This window comes from Suricata suricatta, chromosome 6 (assembly GCF_006229205.1).
Source record: "Suricata suricatta isolate VVHF042 chromosome 6, meerkat_22Aug2017_6uvM2_HiC, whole genome shotgun sequence".
Lineage (NCBI taxonomy): Eukaryota > Metazoa > Chordata > Mammalia > Carnivora > Herpestidae > Suricata > Suricata suricatta.
Window position 1 is genome coordinate 70,359,392 of NC_043705.1, and position 24,629 is coordinate 70,384,020.

Below are 24,629 nucleotides of genomic sequence, written 5' to 3' on the forward strand. Positions count from 1 at the left end.
TAGCTGTCCATGCTGCTTGGGAAGTGTGAAGTGGGTTCCCCCAGTTCTAATATTCAAAGCACAACACTGCTTCACAGATAAGCCAAATGCTCAATAAAACATTTCCTAAGTATTGATTGAGTGCCCATCCTTTTCTTTAAGACATTATTCTAATATTTGAGGATGTAACAGTTAACATGAGAAATGTTAGTGGAAATCATGTTCCCTCCACAAGGACAATTAGATATGTGATCATCCTTGCAATGAATGCTAGACGGAGGCCTAGGGCAGAGGTTCTGACTTAATCCAGCACACTGGTCAGGAAGGCTTCCTCAATAAAGGGGTTTTTAAATTGAATTCTGAATGGCAAGTAGAAAAGAACGAACTAAAAAGGAAGGGAGAAAGATCATTTCTTGCTGAATAGTTTGTCCCCAAGACTCATTTGGGACATTGCAGTAGAGGAAAAAAGGCCTGTGTGCTATATACCTAAAGAGCGGATTAGGCAACAAAATAGCATGAAGTGACAGAGGCTGGTTAGAGCTAAAACTTCCAGGGCTTCCAAGCCAGGTTAACTCTTGTCTTTTCCTAAGTACAGTGGTTTTTAAAGAAGAGAGTGATGTGATAAGGCACGATTTAGAAACATCACAGTATGAAAGGAGGCCAGTGAGAACTTTGTTGAAAGAAGATGGTAGTGAGGACTAGGATAGTGATATTGGAGATGGAGATAAGTGGGTAGATTGAAGATAGAGTTTATAGAGTTGGTGACTTAGATCAGGAAGATTAAGAGGAGGCAGATGCAGGTTTTATGAGACTGGAAGCTTATGAAACTAGGGAGCTCCTCCAGAAATGGATTTACTCTATAAAGGAAGGTTTCTGGATAGCTGGTAAGATCCAGGACAATGTATGCAGACACAGTGAGGTCTGGATAAGAAGAGAGACTTCTTTCTTTTTAAGAGGGGGCAAAACTTTTTCTAGAGTCCTCCCCATCACTCACTGTCAAGTGTAGGGGATTAGGTAGAGAAATAGACAACTACTTTCTAATTCAGAGACTCTCTGGTTGTGGTGGCAAGAAGACAAGTTAGGTAAATTCATTATCATCTGCAAGTCAAGAAGGAAATCCATACCTATGAACTACTAACACATTATAACTATTCTCCAAAAAGATATTTTAAAATACTAATTTATGCTCAGACACAGAGATAAACTGAGCCAAATTGGGACAGTGGCCACTCTACCTATTACGGACATGAGTGACTGGAAGGTTCCCTCCTTTTCCCCCACATCTCAGTAGTCTCCCCTCAAAAACATGGGTTCCAGCTCTACCCCTGTATCTGTTGATGAGTTCTGACTCATTTCACCTTTGCCAACAGTTGGCGCCTGTTTTCTGTCAGCTGACTGGCACTGCAGCACTTGCCACTGAGGGAGGAGAAGGCATGAGCTGTAAGCTTTCAGAAAAGATCAGACATGTGGTGATCATAAGCCTAACTTCAGATAGAACCCAGAATCAAGTTGGAAAATGATTAACTGGAGAGAGCCATAAGATAATGAGTCCTCTCTTCCCAGGGGAGCTGGCACTGGCCCTCGAAGATGGCCCAGGAAAAAGCGATTCTGTCTGGAGAAATGCATCCACATCTTGGACAGTCACAATGCATACTAGTATGTTCAAAGGACTTCTGGAAAATACAGTGAAGAAATGTGAAAATCTCAGCTTTTCAGTCATTATTTAACTAATGTATGTGACCAGGGAATCCTTTATCAATACACATACTTACACATACACAGCACACATACCTCACTGATCAATATGCTGAAAAACATGCTTTGGGGGAAAAAGGGCAAATTAGCATCAACACAGGAAGGCCAAGGAATGTGAAGAGAAATAAAATGGCTCAAGATAGTAGAAACTCTGAGACTTTGTGTCCAGAATGTAATATCTCAATTCTCAATATGGTTTGGCATCTCTGGGTCTTCACTATACATAAATTCATATGAGATTGATTTTTTTTTAATTCAAAGGATGCCTGAGCTGTTGAACTGGCCTATTGCTCCCCTAAGGGAAGAGTTTTGGTTTATTTCAAGATAGGTCACAGAATGATGACTGACAGTGATGACTCCCTCTATCACTTTTAAATTTATTAGGGTTTCCAAAATTTGAAGAAAAGAAGCAATATAAAATCTATCTAGTTGTTTCTGGAAGCATGAGATTGCCTATTAAGGCATCAATTAAAAAATTTTTTTAAACAATTTAGATTTAAAGTTAAAAAGTGAAATGGATTGGCATAGTGAAAAGATGGGGTCAGACCGATCAGTTTTAAAATCTTGGCTTAGCTGTGTGACTTTGGGCAGTTGACTTAATCTCTCTGGATCTGTTTCCATATATGTAGTAATATTTCACTTGCAGAATGATGCAAACACTAGAAATAATATATTTTCATGAATTAACTTATCCCTCTCAAAACATAGAATATATGTATTTAATGTATTGTAGTAATGATGTAGTAATAATAAAAGCTGCTTCTCATTTCAAATAGCAGAGAAAAGTCGATAGTATAAGACACACCGTACTCATTTGATTCTCATACTGTAAATATCTTTTAAAATGTTAAGTCACCTTTTCATCCTGCTAATATTAGGTATATAACCTGGATTCTGGAATAACTGCCAGATAAAAATGTCAACTCTACCATTTACTATCTGTGTGATCTTGAACAAATAACATCATCGTTCACTGCCTCAACTACAAAATAGGGCCATTAACATTATTTACCTCCTATTTGTTTTACAATTTTTAAGGAAATTCAGTTAGAAAATGCCCTGTACTGTGATCATAGTTAAGGGCTCATTGATTTTCATTTTTGTTAATATCAATACTTCTCAATGCTTTTAAAATTTCTATTTTTGAAAACTAGTACTCCAACTCATTACACAAAAAAAAGTTTTGACACAAGACAAAGTTAAACAAATGATTTCCTTTTCCTGATACTTCCTTTCTCCTTACTTGTCACCTCTGGCTTTCCGTAACCTCGTGTGACTGCTCTTTTAGTCTCTGCTGTCACTTTGAGCACTCCCTTGTCATTGCAGTCCGGTCTACATTGGCTACAATTAATGTGACCTTAAGAGCAGAAGGTTCACAATGGAATGGTAGTTCCCCTGGCAACATCATCAGACCAGTGACAATTTATGGTATTCCTCTTTTTCATTCCTCTAGTATTATCTTCTTTATTGAATTTGTAGTTAAGAGCTACAAATTTGAATTTATTTGGCTCTAACATCCATTTTCTTTTCATGACACCACAATACTAACAAGACCAGTAGTCACACTAATAATAAAAATTAACATTTATTGAACACCTACTAGGTACATGAACTGCACTAAATTATCTGCATTATTTTATTTAATCTTAATAGCAAATCTGTATGTGGTAGTTTTATTGTTGCAGAAGAGGAAATAGGGCCAAGAGAGGTAGAATAACCTAGGAGACGGTAGAACCAGGATTCAGATTGAATTGTGCCTGACCGTAGAGCCCACACTTCTAGCCACTTTGTGTTGGTGTTGCATTGTCAGACACTTTTTTTGATTGTTTGTTTTTGTTTTGTTTTTTTTGCCCTTTAATGATTGGAACAACATCATTTACAACAACAATTTGCTTAAGCTTAAGGCTTATAGCTTTTGGCTTTGTGTAAGTACAAATCACAGAACAAAATGGCAGCAGATTTGTGGCCATTCATTCAAGTTTAGTAGATACAGAATGACTGGAGCCAAGGAATGAATGTTCAGAAAAACAAAATGGGCTTGAGCCACCTGTGAGAGCTCTGTTGGGAAAGATAAGGTCTCACAGGTGGGTTTTCTTCATTCTGGTTCCCTCTGACATGAGAACTTGAGAAAGCCCATGAGTTTCTCTTTCATTGCAAGCCCCACTTAAAAATTTCGGCTCAAAATTTGTACTATCCAGGAAGCATTCCAAAATAAACTTCCAAAACAAACTGGCTCACTACTGTGGAACATCCAAGTGACACTCGTTTCTGTAAACTGAAAATTGTGCATGAAATAGGGGGAGTGCTAGATCCTCTCCAAGTACAAGTTTTGGGCTGGGCCCTAGTTTCTGGACAGTAACTGTAAAAGATTTAAGGCAAAGCCTAGAGGCTATTTTGCTCACTTTCAAACATCATCTAGATTTATAGACCACCTGTCACTGGGACTCCTAGGGACAGGGATAAAGGAATCAAAGGTGTAAGGGAACAATCATGACCACCCTGCAGGAACAAATCTCAGAATACTTCTCCTGCCTTCCTCTATGAACAAGAACTCCTTCTGAATGTGTGACCCCCTACCCAGGTAAATATTCAATGAAGACACTTACAATATGGGCTTAGGCAAAGTGGAGGGCATGTGGGTGTAGAGGAGAGTGAAAGTGCTTTGTGGAGCTCCAGGCTGCAGGTTGTGTGGAAGTAACACACATGGAAGAAATTTGGCATAGAAACAAGGAAAGTGATTTCTGCTTCTGTCCACATGCCATGAGAATGGTAGATACAAAAACTGTAGTCACTTCCTTGTCCTGCATTGATGATAGGGTAATGCTTTCATAATACCTGTGTAGCAATGGACAGGCAATACAAACTGTTTGTACAAATACAGATTGCACGCCAAAACTGAGGTGAGCAAAAATTACTTCATTTTTTTTGTAACAGAAATTTGTTTCTATCAAGAATTCCCCTTCTAATAAATAGTGTGAACTTGATGTAAGCCAATCAACTTTTCTTTCCTTGCCCTAGGGTTGCATCTAACTTTTGGGAGAAGATAATGTTAAGTATCGAGACATTGAATTGGGTAGGGATGGGGAGCCTACGTGTCCACTCTGAATTATCTTCTGCCAATGCTATTATCAGCTGAAACGTCCGTTCTAGGCTTTGGGAAGTCCTCTGCTCACCAGTGTTATTCCATGCTACTCTTAAGTATGTGTGACTCACTTCTGCTCTCTACTCTTATACCTACAAAATACATTACCTGTAAAAAAGTCAGTCACGCTCTCGGCTCTGATTTCAGGAAGAACTAAGTTGAGACTTACCTTTAAAAATGAAATTTTCAAAGCTTGGGCAAGGTCTTTTTTAGCTATGGAGTCAGCATTAAAAGGCGTATGATTTAATACTGCCCCCTTTTTTTGTGCTCTAAGCTTAAGACAGCACAATTTGAAAGGGATGGTATTGGTAGTGGAACAAATACATGGAATATTTATTGTATTAGTCAGTTTTGTTGCACCATAAGGCTACACAATGAACTATCTCAAGACTTACAAGTATTTATTCTTATGCTTACAAGTATTTATTCTCATTCTCCTAACTGCCATGGTGACAAGTTCAGCTTATTTAGGCAGTCCTCAGCTAGACAGCTGTGAGTTGGCTGGATTTGGCTCCAGAATGTAGATCTGCTCCATATACATTTGTTCTGGAAACAGGGGCACACTCTTCTCATAGCACCAGATGACTGAAAAGCAAAAGCCAGGCGAAATTGTACAAGCACATTGAAAGTCTTTGCTTGTATCATGCCCAATGGCCAAAACCAACTACAGGGTCAAGCTTAACATAGATGGCCCAGGAAACTACACTTGGTCCACAGGGGCAAGAGGGTGGAGTAAATCATCATCATTATCATCATCGTCATCATATGTATTAGTACTATAGCCTTATAAAATTATGAGACAATTAGGAAAACATTACTCTTCTTCCTTATGGATGGAAACTGTATTTAAGAATTAGTGCTTATCTCAGTGTGTATTTGGATTTGTACTTGCAGTCTGCACATGGCTAATTTAACACTTACCAAATGGGCATTTAAAAGAAACCAGAGAGCTATCTTCAACCCTCCTGGTGGGCAGACTTTCAAGATGGCTGGATTTTGAGGACAAAAGCCAGTTAGAACAGTTCTTCTGGAATTCTTGAAAAATTATTTTAGTTTGACTTAATATTTGTAACTCAGGACAAAGGAATGGAGTCTGGGGGAAAACCAACCCCCCTGGAAAGAAGAGATTCTGAAGTGGCTGGGTGGCCATTCCAGGTATGGAGGTTTGAAGCAGGAGAGGAATGTGGGCCTGAGGATGGGAGATTAAAGTTGGAAGTTGGGGATTCTGATGAGTGGCCTCTCGGGGGGGGGGGGGCATTTAATGTGGAGCTACTATATCTAGCCTATAAAAAAGTCATTTTTGATGAATCGTTGCAAGTTTTTTCCCACATAGTAAGTCCCTTTGGTTTCTCCTTTGCTGTTTTTCCTCAACACTTCAGTTAAGGCTCAGTCAAATAACTTTGGATGTTGTCAAAAAAAGTAAAAGACTGAGCTATGAAGGAAAATGAAACATACATGTTGAAGTAAATTCTTAAATTGCCTTTGAGAAAGACCATTTTTCTCAAAAGGAATTAGCTTTTTTTCCTCCAAAAGGAATTAGCTTCTTAATGTAAACCTTCAACTTTTCTTTTTTTTATAGTTCCGTTCAGAAACACAAAAAGAGATTTTGTTTTTGTTGGAAACATGAGCTTTTTTTCTTTTTGGCTTAGTGAGAAACCATTTATTCTTCAGACATATAAGCATATTTTACATATTCTGGTTAATACATCAAGTGTATAATGTGGGAGTTCCCTTAAAAATGCTAAGAGCACGCATGTTAAACTCAGCTACACATTGCATTAAGCGATTAGACAAATGCCACTTTTAATGTCACAACCCATACATATTATATATTTTTCACTGACAGAGGAACATACCTTTCAAAAATATTTTATTGGATGAAACTTTCTTATTCTCAGGAAAGTTTTGATTCTTTAATATAATTCATTGTTTTTTTAAAATTCTGATAAAAGCATCGGTACATTATAAATACCTGTAACGAAAATATAGTTTAAAATTCCAAGGGAAATATTATATAAGATTCCTCTTTTACGGTTTCACAAAAATCCACACAGGCACTAAGAAAGACTGACAAAAATATTCTATGCCTGAACAATATACTCCAGGTTGGAAACATTCAAACATGACTTTATTTAAATACTAAAGCTTCTCTAGAGTGAACCTTTGGCTACAATCCAATGAGTTGGTTTGGGGTTTAAACCAGGAAAAAATACTATTAGAAGGATTTAAAAAAAAGCTTCATACAATTAGCACGACAGTAGGAAAGGGGAAAAGATGACGTTTTCTTTATGACTGTTTATTAGCCTCTCTGGGCCTTAGCTTATATTTTAATTGAAAACTTATCTAATTACTCTCTGGTCCTTTTTGGCTTTAATACTTTTTGATCATCAATTTTCAAAATTCTGTCCAATACTCTATATTGAACACCATGTGAAACTTGCAAGGACAGCGTGATACTGGAGTTTTCTTAGGAGAACATCCTTGAAGCATCATGGTGATTGCTCTGCACAGATTTTTATTTTTCACAAATACAAATCGTAGAGGAGGAGGTGAAACTTTGAACTACCACACTTCAAACCATAGCAAGTGACAGACTCTAGTGTCCTCTTCCTGATCTAGTTCAATGTAGTTACCCTCCTGGTCCAGTTCATGTACGGCATAATGAAGTTCAAACCATAAGGAAGACTTACAGACAGCACACTCAATGGAAGAATGTCAGCATTGTAGGTGACTGAAGCCTTTGTGAACACATAGAGAATGGGAAGTTGGAGGTTGGCCTTTAATGAATTTGTGTAAACGATAATGCAGGGAAGGTGAGATTAAATGAATGTGTCAAACTAGATTTCAGAGGTACTTTCAGGGATCTAAAATATCATTTTCCCCACCTATAGATTAATTAGATAACAGCAAGTTCTCATCATGATTGATTATCACACAGATCCTACCCAGAAGAAGTTGAGGATTCTTTTTTCCTAATGTATTAATACTTTGTGTAAGTTTGTTTAGTGCAACAGTGGGAAATATCAAATGCTTTTTGGGGCACTGACCAGTAAGGTAGCCACTTTAAGCCACACGAAGCAGGCACCTCAGAGACCTGGTACTTAAATCTAGCTGGGCAGCTGCTATTCAGGTCTAGCCAACTGTTGCCAGGAGGAGAAATGGGTCTGAGAATCGAATTTTATGTGAACTTTCATATTTTTAATAATCATCCATATTTTTAAAGCATTTGATGTGCTAAACAAAATCTACCTGAAGGACAAATGTGGCCCATGGACTGTCAGCTTGTGGCCTCTTGAGCTGAATATTGGAAGCAATTTGGTAAGTATTTGGATACTATTGGTTGTAGACTAGGGAAGAGCCTTTAGTAGCAAGGAATGAACACTCAGTTTTAAAGATCTGGAAAAACATGTCCTAATGAACATAATTTAAAAAGAAAAAAAACATACCTTCAGCTCTCCCCATCATAAATATGTTCCTGTTTACATTGGTTCTTGGTGTTAGGAGTGGTTTCCTATTATTATTGTTAAAAGACATGATGAGGGATTTGCCAAATCCCAAGTACAAGTTTATTCTAAGAAAGTAGTATGAATTAGTTCTCTTAGTATTTGTGGCTGAGAAATGAGATAGGTAATGAAAATACAAGGGGAAGAAGGGAAAGCCAGAGCACACACCTTAAGTCCTGGTCACCTTTAGATACACAGAGGCCTCTACGTGAGACACCCAGCAAAGAAAAATTTTCTAAAACTGCTAAAAGCAGGTAACAGAAATTTCAAGAATAGTTTCTGGATCTAAATTACTCAATCTCTCCCCCCCAAATGACCAAATCGCCATTTCCTGAATGAATAGTACTTAGATTGGGAACATTTTCATTAGAAACTTTCCAAACTCGTCTGTGGCAAGAACCATGTGGCAAAGACAGGGGATACATTGTAGAAACAGTTTTCTTTCCTCTCATTCTTTGCAGATTACTTCTTCAAAATAGTATGTTACCCAGGCAATGCCTTTTCTTTTGAGAAATGAAATGGTGTCTTAAGGAGGCATTCTAATGTGGTGGGGGAATCACAGATGAAATGAACTGGGGCTGCCTAGGAGTGAAGGAACAAAGCACTTCACTTGTGCAGGCAGGGAAGATGTGTTTTGAAAGAGTCATTATCAATTCAGAAAGTTGGGTTTTCTACTTGAGCTCATCCCTTTCAAATGCCTAGCTGGGGGAGCAAAAGCAAAAGTACCACAAAGGATATATCATAAGCATAAGAATTAATGGCAAAAACAACCACTTCAGACACAGGCAAAATCTAAGGGGAAGGAAGAAGCATGAATATTTCCAACTCAGGACCCCACACTTATTTTAATTTTCTTCCCTCAGAATGTCCACCAGAGCTTGCAACAGCCGGTCATCTCTGTGCTTATAAGGTTTTGTATTATAGAAAACATCAACATAGTCATTATATAGACTGTCCTCAGAGTCTTTAAGCTGGGAAGGCTTGTTCAGCTTTTCCAAGGCTTCATAGAAGTTTTCATAAGGGATGTTGAGCTTTTCGCTTGGAGGCTTCTTTGGTGATTGCTTTGGGGGTGAGTTTTTGCTGAAAGCACTTTGAAGGAGTTTCAGCATCGCCTCGGACAGGGCTGCCTCTGCCAGCTCACCCTTCCTGTCCCCTGTACCGTCGCCACTGGGGCTTTTTGGCACGAGGGGGTTCTTTTGCAGGTTCTCTTGCGTGGGCTTCTCCTAAAACATAGAATGCCACCGACAAAAGGAAGAAGATTCATTATTTAGAGCCAAGCAAGCCCGCTGCAGCACATGCCCACTGCCCACCCCTTACGAAACCCTTTGAGAAGCAGAGACAGCATGAGCCTTAGGGACATACTAATGGGCTTCAGTCCTCATTTTTGCACTTACTCATGTTCCCCTGGCACCTGTTTAATTTTCCTGAACTTCACTTTAAAATGGGAACAAGAATCTTTCATTTCTGGTGGTTCTGAACACTGAATGGGATCATGTATATGTGTTCATACTTTATTGGCCTCCTGTACTGGTCAGCCTTCTATAGTAGAATTCATTTTTACAGAGTTTAATAATTTTGAATTCCTTAATTTTAATTCTGGATGAAAGAAAATATTTTTTAAAATAATATGGTTTCATCCTATGGAAAGTAAACAGTTTAGCATTTTCACTTCCTTTTCTCCCTGCCCATGTTTTGGGAAGAAGCTGGTATTAAAATATTTAATAACTCATACAGAAGACACCAGCAATGCTTCCTGTGGATGAAGTTTCCTGGAGGTCCCTTGTTCTGTCAGGAGCTACCCTTTCAGCCACTGAGTTTGTTTTCTTTTGTTTTTTATTTTTTATTTCTTTTTTACTTTTTATTTTGAGGGGGGTTACAGAGAGAGGGAGAGAACGAATACCAAACAGGCTCCATGCTGTCAGCACAGAGCCCAGTGTGGGACTCCGTCCTACGAAGCTTGAGATCATGATCCGAGTGGAAAGCAAGAGTCAGATGCTTAACCAACTGATCCACCCAGGTGCCCCTCGGCCACTGAATTTTATAAAGGGGTCTTGGGAGAGACCGGAGTGATGAACCAGGTAGGGCAGAACTGGAGATATCAGAGAAGCAGCTCCTTGTCAACCACTGTGGAAGTATCGCAACATTTTAACAACAATAGGATCTTATTCATACCCCTTTAGGAATCTTGGAGGGAGAAATACCCATAAAGTCAACTTGCCTCTGGGACTGTGAAAAAAGGCCTCTGGGGTGGGGGGTCCCGGGGTTGGAGGGGGACTTGCTTCACAGAATACAAATGGAGCCAGAATCTGAGCTGAGGACTTCACACAACAATTTTATAAGTTTCTTAAATAAATATTACATCTTTGTATCTCCCAAAATACCCATCACTGAACCAGACTTCAGGGAAGGTCATTCTGGAAATTCTGATAACCTATCTACTACATCTGAGGCACTGTGCTAGATGCTAGGGGATTAAGAGATAGAGAAAATGTGGTGTCTACCCTCTGTCTGATAAGAGAGAAGCCAGCCAGCAGCCTCAGTAGGCTGAGCCTCAGTAGGAACAGGAATGACTGACTAGCTATCCTATCAAACTTTCTCAGGGAAATTGAGACTGTGATTCGGTAGCTTCCCTGAGAGCTGCCAAAAAGTGTCAGTAAAGGAGTTAAGGAGTTAAGGATTAAAGAGACGCCTACAGGATTTGGACACTTGAGCCTTGGTTTTCTTTCTGGAAAATGGACATGCTAAATGTCTGTCTTCTCTAGGTTGCAGGGATTATTGGTTAGATGAGACAATGTAAAAAATACTTTATAAGTAAGTGTAATACAGACATTAGGTATATGTGATCATGCATAAAGATAGCCCTCTTTATAGGGGTGCCTAGGTGGCTCAGTCAGTTAAGCGTCCAACTTTGACTCAGATCATGATATTGTGGTTCATGGGTTCAAGCCATGCGTCGGCTCTGTGCTGACAGCTCAGAGCCTGAAGCCTGGTTCGGATTCTGTGTCTCCCTCTATCTCTGCCCCTCCTCTGTTCACATACTTTCTCCCTCTCAAAAATAAATAAATGTCAAAATATTTTTAAAAAGAGCTCTCTTTATAATTTGGTATGCCATACATTTTGATACATGGAATTTGATATGTTATAAGTTCTCATGTTAGAGAATTTCATAACTTTGAATTCTTCAACTTGAATCCCTAAATTCTGGACAACAGAATAAACAAATAATAAGAGGGTTCTATTTTATGGGAAGTAAGTGTGGCACTCTCATTCCCTCTTCTCCCCACCCACGTTTGACTTACTCTCTGCCTGAAAGTTAGGTATAGGTCTACTCACTACATTGTCTACTACAGTTCAAAGAAAGATGTGCCAAGAATGCTCAAGAGAGCAGAGCCACACAGACCTCCCCCAGATCCACCATCTTCTCCACTCCTCTTCTGTCATTCTGCACGGTGTTGTAAGATGTGTACACACGAGGCTGTTTCATGTGTTCTGGCTGAGAGGAGGTCCCATGCAAAATCAACTTCCAGTTGACAATTCTTCCTTCATTTTGCATTCTTCCAGACTAATGAATAAGAATACACATAATTTTAGGGTGTGTTCTGAGAAAAAGCATACTCCTTAGAAGTGTCTGTAAAATCTATTAAAAATTCTGTACACGCCATGTATAGAGCCCCATGTACAAAGAAATCACTGGATTCACTGTTGTCATGAAAACGAACAGTTTATAGATTTGAGGATATAAATTAAATTTAATTTAAAAAGCAAAACTCTTTATATAAGTGTTCTTTTCTATTGTGTTCTTGGAAAGTTGACTGTATAATTAGAATTATATTTAGTAATTATCAGCTTGTAGAAACATTCCAATGGGGTAAAAGCCTCTTTGGAGTATTATAAATAGCCTTCAGTATTAATCAGCCCGTAAAAAACTATATTTATGGGAAGAGTGATAATTTCCAGAAGCTCAATAGTTATGCCAAAAATAAAGTGCTGAAATCTAAAAATATCTAAAAAGAATATGAAAGTGTAGACTCAGATTTTACAGACTTGATATAAAACAGTCTTTTCTTGGTAAACAGATTTTTCTTAGTTTTTTTAAAGATAAAGTTGGGTTAAAGAACAGAGGACAAGCTCAAGAATAGGACTACTTTCCAAGAAAATTTTCTTGCTCTCCTTGTGAGAGCAAGGAAATTTTATAGAGTCTGGTTCTAATTCACAATTTTGTAGTCCATAAGAGAAAGCTATTCTCAGAGAGAAAACTGTAACAATGACTATAGAATTTGTATTAATTTAATGGAAATCTTCAGAAATTTAAAATAATTTCTTTTAAAATAATTATCTAGACATTGAAATCCAGTGCTGCTGCTGATAACAGTTCTATCTTGGGAGAACTAATACCCGAAACACAGTTCATAAATGTGATCAACCTGTAGAAATGCTGGAGAAATATTGCAAAAGTAGATAATTCAGCTGTATTTAGCTTTTTGCTCATATACTCCTTACTCTACTTTTGTTACCATGAGTTACAATTTTAGAAAGATATCAAAAAGTGTTAGTAAACAGAGTGAAAGAGAAGTGAGAAATGCTTTTCAGTTTGTCTCATAACTGAAGCAAACAAAACAAAAAAGTCATATTAAATAAGATTTCTTGTCTAACAAGTCAATAGCCACTGCAGTCAAGAGTGGTAAGAGTTTCTTCATGTGATCCCAGCAGAATGACATAGAAAGGCTAGTCTAGCATTTAAGTATCTTTGTGAATGTAGGTGATTCTGGTATCTGAGTAGGTCATATGGCTGGCTGCATTCTGACTTTGGAACACTTGAATTTGTCACATAGTCTGTAACACTATTAGTATATCTTTTTTTCTTTCTTATGGTATGGCTTGCTTGCCTATTTATTTATTTATTTATTTATTTATTTATTTATTTATTTAATCAATCTATAAAGCCAAGTGGGCAGGGATTGATACATTACACCTTTTCCTTACTTTTACTAGGGAGTGACTTGAGTGCGTAGGGCATTGATTAATGATGATACCAGTCTCAAAAGTACTTCAAAATACTTAAAAGTGATTCTCCGTTTCTATATCTTTTCATTCATACTTACCATGTCTGTAATTCGCAATGTCCAGGTGCCTATGGGATTCTCTCCCCATGTGTGAACAGACATGAAGTCCCAATTCTTAAAACCATTAGGTGATGTATCATGCTCTCTTTCAGCCAACAGTACAGTGCTGGTGCCTATTTTCATGGGACAAAAACAAATTAGTGAATGTTCTAAAAGCACTGAGAGTAGGATACACTTTAGCAACTAATAACCGAAAATGAAAACTGGGAGAGAGTTGTTATCCTAATTTTCTCTTCTCTGTATAAGATCAGGATAGAGACATGATAAAAAAAAAGTTTTTATCCATTGAAATTAGCATATTGCCTGGTATATAAAAAGTTCTCAATAAATATTTTGGTAAAATAATAATAAATATTTTGATTAATTTTTTTGAATAAGGAGAATTCATAGAACTACATTTATAAACTATAGATTCAAAGACCTAAAATACATTTTAGTGGAACTATCATTTTGAAATATAAGAGGAAGTCTTAAAAATTTATTTGGTGCCTAAGCCTATAATCTAGTGTAGCCATAAAAAATAAACCTATATTAATTTATTAATTTCTTGTCATCTGAAAACTAATAGTAGGAGTTAACTCTAAAATTTCAAATCCAAGTTCTCTGTAGATCTAAGTGAAAGGGTCAAGTGATCTCCAGGGCCATCAATGAGAAAGCATTACACTCATATTCAGGCCAACTCCAAGATCTAGAAAGCAGGACTCCAAAATTAACAGAGTCTATTGTCCAAACCTCTAAGAATTTTATATCCTGGAAGGAGATGATAGAGGGAGCTCATCTATCCTCATAACTCACCTATAGAAATTGAATTTAGTCTAGTGAATCCTCCTAAAAGATGAAAGTATTAGACTAGCATTTCCTGGTTGGATTGTAGTTTATGGCTCACAAGCTCTTCCCTATCCATGCTCTTATCTGAGTTAGTACTTTCTCAGGAAAGGGCAATTGCACATATCCTATCATATGGTTTTTGCGTTACCATCATGGAATATTTGTTAGTCTTCTCAGTATTCTTTCATGGATCACAATTCCTAGTTTTTTGATTGATTCCTTAGATGTGTCTGACATACTTGTCAGCTTTATTAATTATCAGAGTAACTTTCACTAATGTGTTGCCTAAGAGAAATGAATGATAGATCAGTGACCTGGGAAAATGAGCACAGTTTGAAAGCATGTAACTCCATAAAGTTTTATTAACTGATATTATTTCAAAAGATCTTGTTCTCTGCTTATCTAAGAACCAGTAGGAATGAGTTGACAGAGTTCTGATGCCAAGACAAATGAAAAATAAGCATATTTTCTTAAGTCCTGAAAGCATCTATTGGGAAACTCAGCAACTCCTCAATCATTAATTTAAAATCATTCAATATACTCTTAAAAATTAAATAAATGATTTAGAACAAATTTCTAAAGTTTTTAAAAAGCTTACCAGCAGCAGAAGTGAGTGTAACATGAAGGTCTCCTCTTCGGGAATATTCAATTGTTGCTTCAAATTGCACATGTTCCAGGGACTTGATGGCATTTTCTTGTCCTTCACAAGCTCTTGTTGGGATTTCAATGATAACTTCTCCATTACCTTTCAGGGCTCTAAATACATTTTAAATATTTTTATGTTTTTTATTTATTTTTGGGAGACAGAGAGATACAGCGTGAGCAGGGGAGGGTTAGAGAGAGAGGGAGACACAGAATCTGAAGACAAGCTCCAGGCTCTGAGCTAGCTGTCAACACAGAGCCTGATGCAGGGCTCGAACCCACAAACCCCGAATCATGACCTGAGCTGAAGTCAGATGTTTAATGGACTGCACCACCCAGGTGCCCCATCTAAAAATATTTAAAACAAAAAGCGCTTGATAAAGTACATCTCTTCTTCTTTGCATTTTATGCATATATATATATATGTATATATATATACACACACACACATCGGTCTTGAATAGATACTCTGCTAAGCTTGTTGTCTCTCCCTGTTATGAGTAGAAACTAAATCAGGAGTAGCTAGAAATAATGTGTAGAAAATGGTAAGGTTTTTAGAGAAATATAAAAAAAAATTCTACAACTTTTATGCATCATAAAAGACCACAAATAGCTAAAGTAGCCCTGAGAAAGAACAAACCTGAAGGCATTACACTTCTCGTTTCAAAATATATTTCAAAACTATAGTAATCAAAATAGTATAGTAATGGCATAAAGATAGACATATAGACTCGGAAAACACAACAGAGAACTTTGAAATAAACCCATGCATATGTGGTCAATTGATCTTCAAGGATGCCCAGGATACCCAATAGGGAAAACCAGTCTCTTCAGCAAAGGGTGCTGAGAAAACTGGATATCCATATGCAAAATAATAAAATTGGACTCATATATAACACCATATACAAAAATAAACTCCAAATGGAGTAAACCTCATAAGACATGCAGTTGTAAGTCTGGAAGTAAACATAGGAAAAAGCTTCATAACATTGGTCTTGGAAGTTATGGCAAAGTTATGACACGTAAAGCACAAGCAACCAAAACAAAAATGAACAAGTGGGAACACATCAAGCTAAAAATCTTCTGCATAGCAAAGGACACGATCAACCGAATGAAAATACAACCTATAAAGTGGGAGAAGACATTGCAAACCATATATTTGATAAAGAGTTAATCTATAAAATATATAAGGAAACTCCTACAGCTCAATAGCAAAAAAAATAAATAAATATTAATAGCCTGACTAAAAAATGAGCCAAGTTTTTAGATAGATATTTTTCTGAAAAAGATCTACAAATGGCCAACATGTATATGAAAACAAATGTCAACCTCTCTAATCATCAGGAAATGCAAATTCAAACATGAATAAAGCAAAAGACAACAAGTGTTTGAGAAGATGTGGAGAAATTTGAACCCTTGAACAATTGGTGGGTAGCAAATGGTTCAGCCACTATAAAAAACAGTATAAAGTTTTCTCAAAACATTAAAATAGAACTACCATATGATCCAGCAACCCCACTTTGGGATATTTATCCAAAATAATTGAAAACGGGATCTTGAAGAGATCTCATGTTCTTTTTAGCCCTATTCCCAATAGCTAAGATGTGGAAATAACCTAAATGTCTATCAATAGATGGAAGGTTAAATAAAATAAAATGTGACATGCACATATAATATTTTTAAAAAAAGACATTCTGCTCTATGCAACGATATGGATAAACCTTGGAGACATTATGCTAAGTAAAATAAGTCACAGAGAGACAAAGACTGCATAATTCTACTTACATGAGGTACCTAAAATAGTCAAATTCACAGATTAAAAAAGTGGATTTTGGTTGCCTGGGGCTAGGAGAAGGGGAAAATGGGTCTGCTAATCAAATGGGCATGTAAGTGAAGCAAGATGATGAATAAGTTCTAGAGATGTGATGTACAACAATTGTACTTAGAATCAACAACAATGTATACTTAAAAGTTAAAGAGGTTAGATCTCATGGTAAGTGCTCTTACTACAATAAAAAGAAAAGGGTGAGGAACAGTTATAAGAATACAATGCTGTTTGTTCTGGAATTGAATTTAGGCAGGTTTGCCTTGGACCCATCAAAAAGTGGTCCATTACTACAATGGGTCCTCTTAAGAAATGATATTTTCTCCATAATGAATGTTTCCCAAGGATCCCACTCAGATATTTTGTGTGAGTGGGTCTTTTTTTTTTTTTTTTGAGTTTTGAAATGTATGGTTATTTTTTTTAAGTTTACTTATTTTTGAGAGAGAGAGAGAGAGAGCACAAGTGAGTGAAGGGCAGAAAGAGAGAGAGAGAGAGAGAGAGAGAGAGAGAGAGAGAGAGAGAGAAAGAGAGAGAGTCCCACATATGTTGTGTAGAGTGTGAAGCAGAACTCAAGCTCACCCAGGAGTGGGGCTATTGTTCACCCAGTAGGGGACCCAAGCTCACAAACCGTGAAATCATGACCTGGGCTGAAGTCAGATGCTTAACTGACTGAGCCACCCAGGCACCTTAATGAGCAGATCTTTAATATAATCATGGTTCCTTTGAAAGAATCAACAAAACAGTTATACCAGATTTGCTTCTGTGGCCAGGTCTGGTAGGCTGGGTGTGTTCTGTGTGAAAGGAGCATGGTAAAGAGTCCTTTATGGAAGAGAAATTATGTATAGCATAGGACTATAACATGAAGTGAGGCTTTTCTGGAAATAGGTTTTGGATAATACTGGTTTGTAAGTACTACATATAATTAATTCTAAGATGCATTTAAAAAAATACTTTAACATCTTTGAATTTGGGATTAATCTAAAAACCAATAGCTAGTAATCATTTAATTGGCAATGGTAAGTGATATGTAAAACAATGAATATAGATAGGCTAGGAAAGGAAAATGGAAATATGCTAATGACTTGCAGATTTCCGATCTCTCAGTGATTCCCATACGCCCGTAGGCAATTATGGCAAATGTTACCTCCATCTACTTCAGAAGGTGAAAAAAAAATTAGGCAGAGTGACAAACATCATAGTCAAATAGTGCCATGGGCACACAGTTGTTCAAAATTCCTATAGACACTTACCTGGGCTCAAATTCATTGTCCTTTACAACACACTCTTTCTTCTCAGGCACACTGGTCCAGGTCCTGGGATCAGCTAAATCCACCAAAGCTTTGGCATTTAGCAACCCAAATCCAAATCGACTATTCACCATCAAGCCTGCTCCATTCTTTTTCCATCCAGGATTGTTGGCCAGTGGGTCATACTCAGAGGTCCAGACAACCAAGTGCTGCATGTCTCGCCAGGTAAGATTTGGACTAGAGGGGAAGTGACCCAAAATATTTTTCAGGGACAAAATATGTTTCCTTGAAAAAGTGGCAAAAACAAGTATCTTCTACTTATAGATAATGAAGTCCATTTTGCAACTGTACTTATAGAATTATTGTGTATAATTTTTGGTATGTCTTTTCATTTGGAATTTAAAATATAGTACCGACACTGGTGTTATATTTAAACCAACTTGACAATAAACTGTAAAAGAAAAAATTAAAATATATATGTATATATATATATATATATATATATATATATATACTACTGAAAACTTCTCTCCATACTATATAAGTTCCTACTATTAGTAAAATTTGCTTTTCAATATTCTAGAAATGTGGGATTTTGTCCCTGATTTTTACTGGAACAAAAATTTTAAATGACAAAACTTCCTTTGTATCTTCTGTCTTCTGCTGTTTTCACAACCTTGGCACTTTCCGCATTATGCACCCACTGATGAGGCTTTGACTTCCCACTTAGGAAGACTCCAATTTTAAAGACACGGGCTGGCTTGATATTCCTAAATATTTTGCCTCTTTTCTTTCTTTATCAATATTAAGAATACATTTATCTTGATGAGCACTAAGTAGTATATGGGACTGTTGATTCACTATATTTTACACTTGAAACTCATATAACACTATATTTCAACTACACTGGAATTAAAATTTAAAACAAACAAATTGTCAGACTCTTAGCCACTTGAGACTGCTCTTGCAAGGCATTATGCTGAATACTGTGGAGATATTGAAGGAGGTGATTCTTATCTTTAAGAAGTTTACAATCCAGCAAAAGAACTAACTTTTTCTGTAACTATAATGGACTTGTTGAATAATTTATTCATGGCATCATGTATTATAGGAGTTTAGAGGAGGAAGTGCTCCCGGGAAGGAAAGATCTGGGAAAGTTTGCCAGGAGGAAATATCTTATTTGAACTTTGAAGTTTGGGTAGCCTGTCAAGAAGTGAAGAGACAGAAAAGGAATGAGGCATCAGAACAAAACCTACAAGGATGAAAATATAGGATGTGACCAGAGTATAGTGAAGAGTCTGGTTTGCTGGAGCAGGGACAAGTACTGAGCTGGATGGTGAGGACCTTGAATGCCAGGAAGAGGAGCTTAAACTTTATCTTTTGGGCAGTGGAAAATCAAGGATTTTTGAGCAAGGAAATGGCATAATCAGAAGTCTTGATAAGATTAATGTATCAATACTATAAAGATATATCAGAGATACTTGGGATTGTTGGGTCTATTATAACGAATATGCAGCCTTACCAGATCATCATACTTAAAATTTCAATTCTCTTCACATGTTCCTGAGCTCCCCCCTATCCTGTTTTTGTTCCCTTTTATATTACTTATCACCTTCTAACATACTGTGCAACTCATTTGTTTTGTATATTATTAGTGTCTGTCTCCCTTGCTACAATTAGCTGTAGGAAGGGCTGAAATTCACATCCATCTAGTTCTCTGATGTATACCATTCAGAGAATGCCAGGCACAGGCTATATGCTGAGTTAAATATTTGTTGGTTGAATGACTGAATGTGCCTAAGTGATAAGTAGCCCTAATAATGTTTAAATTGCTTGCTATTTGTCGTTAGATTCTTTAAGAGCTCAAACTTTTCCTTAGCTTTGAGACCTGCATTGTTTCTATCAAGCCAATCAAGCATTATTTCATAAAATAAATACCCAAGTGTTTAGTCCTCAAGTTTTACATCTTAGCATTAGGTTTTAAAACAACCATCAGGGGAATCTGGCTTAATTTGCTATCTTTTCCTCAGAGTCCAAAATGTACTGGTTTAACAGTCCCCTGGTGACAAGAAAGAGGCAACACACATTCTTAAACATTAAAGAGTCTGGTTCTTGGTTAAAATTCCACATGTGATTTTCAAGTTTCATTAGAGGCATGACAAAGGCTCTACCTGGTAGGCTTCATGGGGAAACTGCCTTCCCCACACCAGCCTAGGCGTGGTCTCTAAGAGGGGTTTCTATCAAGGAGTCAGGTCCCCTCCCTGGTTAAGCTCTTCCCATATTTACTTTCCCACCCGCTTTGCCTTCATCCCTAGGTCTCCTTACCCAAGGCAGAGAGCAGAGGTCTTTTTCTGGACTCTGCCCAAGGCCTCCTTATGAGGGGAAAATGTGGACACCTTGTGAAACTTCTGCCCATTCTGACTCAGTACCAAGTACCTTACTCCCAACTTTCATTCCTGCCCCACCTCCACCCCAGAGTCAATTAAAACTAGCAGGTCTTATGTTGGGGCTCCTTCAACAGTGACATGACGCCCCCATGTCTGCTTCTTTACCTGCCCCTCAACTGGGGCAACAAGGCACACTCCTGCATGTAGGAAAGTGGAATTGGAGGAGTTAACATTTTCTCTGGTTTTAGACTCTTGTTTAAAACATTGTAGTAAGCAGTTAAAGGCTTAACTCTTTCATTTTTGATTTATTACTTAAATCTGCTATTCTGACACCTGGCAGCTTAGTTCTCTCTCTCTCTCTCATCTCAGCTCCTGACAAACATAACAGCTAACTCTAGTGAATGACTGATGGACTCCATTTCAGAGATTCTTATGGGCCCAAGACTGCTTGCATCATAATTACCTGCTACAGTTGCGAATAGTGAAAATTCCTGAATTTCACCTAAACCTATTCAATCAAAATATCTGAGCGTAGGGCATGATTTTTATATTTATATTTCAAAAAACTGCTTAGTCAATTCCATGTCATAGCTAAGATAATAGGAACTGAAAGAAAAGATATAAACATATAATCAATGAAGACAATTGGAAGTCGTTTCAAATCATGGGGTCAGAGTAGAGAGTAATAGAAAGCACATCAAACCATATTTTACTACCAAAAAGACCTGTGCTATCTTAAGCAAGTAACCTCATTTCCCTGAGCCTGAGGTGACTCATCTGTCAGATGAGAAAGTTGAGTGTGATAATCTCCAGAATTCTTTCCTATTCACACCTCCTATCCGCTCAGTATCATAAATACCTTATTTAGGTAGAATTTCCATGTTGGCCAACCCACATTAAGGAATAATTAGCTAGCTTAGCAGAAATGGCTATTTTATTGATGTGGAAACCAATTCTGTTCTATAAAACATTTTATTGAAATTCTTGCTTCCTTCCAGCTTTTTTTAAGTTTATTTATTTATTTTGAGAGGGAAAGAGAGAAAGAGACAGAGACCAGGGGAGGAGCGGAGAGAGAGAGAGACAGAGACAGAGAGAGAGAGAGAGAGAGAGAGAGAGAGAATATCTCAAGCAGGCTCTGCACTGACAATGCAGAGCCAGACTCAGAGCTTGATCTTACAAACCATGAGATCATGACCTGAGCTGAAAGCAAGAGTTGGATGCCTAACCGACTGAGCCATCCAGGCACCCTCCTTCCAGTTTCTGAAAGGAAATTTTAGGTAAAACTTCTTATCAGTGTGGTCAATGGGAATCACATCAGTTTCTCACATGGGCCATCGGTGTGAGCAGGCGTGTATAAGGAGGTTGGGATGAGGAAGTGTACTGAGGAGCTATAAGGAAGGGTTATGATAATCAAACACAAAGCATAGACTCTCTATAGCAGAGAATTATTTTATATTTAGGTGCAGGCTTTATTTTTAAACATTTTTAAACCTAATCTTTGCAGAAATATTCAAGGGAACTTCACTCTCAGGCACTTAGGTAAATTAAGCTTGTTTTCCTAACAGAGTTATTCTCCATTTATGTGATTGCATTTCATAAATGAAAAGAAGTTGCTAACAATAGTGTGTCTCATTCCTGACAGCCTTCCTTTGTTAATTAGTGCTCAACAGCATCCACAATAATTAAATTTGTAAAAACGGCATTAGGTTGCTAATCATGGGTATGTTTATAGAAAATGAGGGGTATAGAATTAAACATTGAAATTAAGCATTGCTTCTAATTAGTGTAGGTAAAATAATCTAGAGACAAAATTCTAAAGTGAAAAATCTTACAGGCTACCTGGTTCAGCCTCTAATTACATGTCAATAAGCCCAGATATTAAAGATTTTCTAACCTGGACACTTTCCAACATTTCACAACCCACTGAGTCAAGGATTTCTTTGATGTGCTTTATTCAAAGGTTTCATTGTAGCATCAAAATCCTATTTCCCTTTCTCTACCTTTAATGAAAACAGAAGATTAGTTCATCTGAATGTTTAATACCTCCAGAGGTGGAAAGGGAGTCAGAATTTTTGTTCTTTATTAAAAAATTATTTTGATTCCTCTGCTCTCTCCTCAGAAGACTGAGGTTATTACTTGCTATCTTTTGTTAGTATACTCACTGCATAACAATAATAGTACCAGAGGCATTTGTCCAAGAAATTCTGGTCTCTCTTCAGAGATATATATATATTTCCAGGTTATTCCAATTAAGTACACTATTTAGCATCTTTACAACCACTACTAGATGAGACTGTAGGAAAATGCAATTGTAAAGTAACTCTTTACAACACTTGTTTCTTGAAATTTAGGTAAGATATTACCAGCACTAAAAGTGACTGGGATCCTTGTTAAAAATGGGGATTCCTAGATCAAATACCAGACATTTATGAATCTGAGCACTGGCATTAGGACTTGGGAATCTGCCTACTAAATAAATCCCAAAGGTGATTGATTATGCTGCTTTTCAAGAAACACTCTTCTAGGAAAGAAAAGTATTCCTCTACAAATATTTGAGCCAACAGCCATTCTTTCTCCTTTGTTCTCCTCTTCTCATTCCCTTGCATTTCAGCTATGTCATGTTTAATGTAGCATAATAGGTAATCCACTTGTGACAAGGAGTCTTTTATGAGAAACTCACAAGCATCTGAGTTATGACAGTCCTTTATCAGCATCAGTCTTCTTAACACCTCTTTCTTTCAGGGGCTGATGGACCACCACCTAACATTTTCTCTCCCTTACAAGGCTGTGGGAAGCCGTGCAGTATGAAGTAGCAAATAGGATAGGCTTTGTGGTAGACAGATCTGAATTTGAATCTCCTTGTGGGATCTTGGTTACATTTCTTAACCTCTCTAAGCCTCAAGTTCTTCTTTTATAAAATGCAAGTAATAATTTCTTTTTCACAAAGCTGTTGTAAGGGCTAGAATTAGCATTGTATACAAAGAGGTTAGTACCATGTCCAGCTCATAATAACCTGACAAAGACTGAATGTTGTTTTTCTTGATAAATTTAGCCCAGAGTTGCTCTTCAGTCTCTATAGTTGTTCCTTGAGGAGTGACCCTTTGTTAAATGATTTCTCCCAATCTTGATTGTCTAGGGGCACTTTTAGAAATGCTGCCATTCAGAGTTTCTGAAATAATCATCTTGATGTAGGCAATTGAATAGAGTTCAGAAACCTGTCTATTTTAGAACAGATGTCTCACTAATTTCCATGTACTCTGCAGGAAGTATATAAAATGTAAGATTATGTCTATCTTATTGATGATTGAATCAAAATGAAAGGAATTAAATTCTTTTTGTAGGCACCAGGGAGATCATGGATTCCTAGCATCTCTTAAATCATGAACAGTGTGATGGCATCATGGAACCTACAAACCATTCCTTCAAAAAAAAGTGTCATTCACATACAAGCAATTCTGCATCTAGTTCCAAAGAAGTTCATGAACTGCTGGAAAGTCATTTATGTTATTTCATAGCAATCCATGAAGCTCCTGCTTTAAGAATATTCTATTAAAGGGGCATGTGGGTTGCTCAGTTGGTTAAGTGTCCAACTTCAGCTCAGGTCATGATCTCGTGCTCCATGAGTTCGAGCCCCTCATCGGGTCCTGTGCTGACAGCTCAGCCTGGAGCCTGCTTCATGTTCTGTGTCTCCCTCTCTCTCTGCCCTTCCCCCCTCATGCTCTGTCTTTCTCTGTGTCTTAAAACTAAATAAACATTAAAAAATTTTTTTAAAAGAATATTCTATTAAAAATTAACTGAAGTTAATAAGCCTAGATCATTCTTAGATCATGTTCTTCTTGCACAGAAAAAAAGTTTGAAATTTTTAGAAATCAGAAGTTACAATTTTAATTTTCAATTCTTCCATTAAATTAATATTACATCTGTTCAGCGAGATAGGTGTTTCTGCTCTACTAGTCACTAGACAAGGATGGTTAGGCCTGGATACTTCTATTTACAGGCATCTGATAGGTGTTGGGTAGAGAAGCCTTAAAATTTAAAGGATTTTTTAATTGCTTCTATAGCTTATATCCCCAAAGCATTACTCTCATAAGCCTATTTCACCACCTGTGTGAAACTGCTTGCTTTCATTTGAACTTATTTTCTTCTACTCTGGATGTTCCACCAACGACCTCAAGAATTCATGTTTATTACCTTTATT

The 24,629-nt window shown here is 37.2% G+C and overlaps 1 protein-coding gene across 1 annotated transcript in view; it reads right to left on the reverse strand.

Moving 5' to 3' along the window:
- Window positions 1–6,521: 6,521 nt before the first annotated feature.
- Window positions 6,522–24,629, reverse strand: part of PCSK1 (proprotein convertase subtilisin/kexin type 1) — a 43,070-nt gene continuing 24,962 nt past the window's right edge. The window contains exons 10-14 of the mRNA XM_029942631.1: window positions 18,048–18,281; window positions 14,929–15,086; window positions 13,482–13,615; window positions 11,780–11,941; window positions 6,522–9,602 (exon numbers count right to left, since the gene is read on the reverse strand). Of these exons, the coding sequence (XP_029798491.1) occupies window positions 9,225–9,602; window positions 11,780–11,941; window positions 13,482–13,615; window positions 14,929–15,086; window positions 18,048–18,281 (1,066 nt within the window). The 3' untranslated portion in view covers window positions 6,522–9,224. The remainder of the gene's footprint in view (window positions 9,603–11,779; window positions 11,942–13,481; window positions 13,616–14,928; window positions 15,087–18,047; window positions 18,282–24,629) is intronic.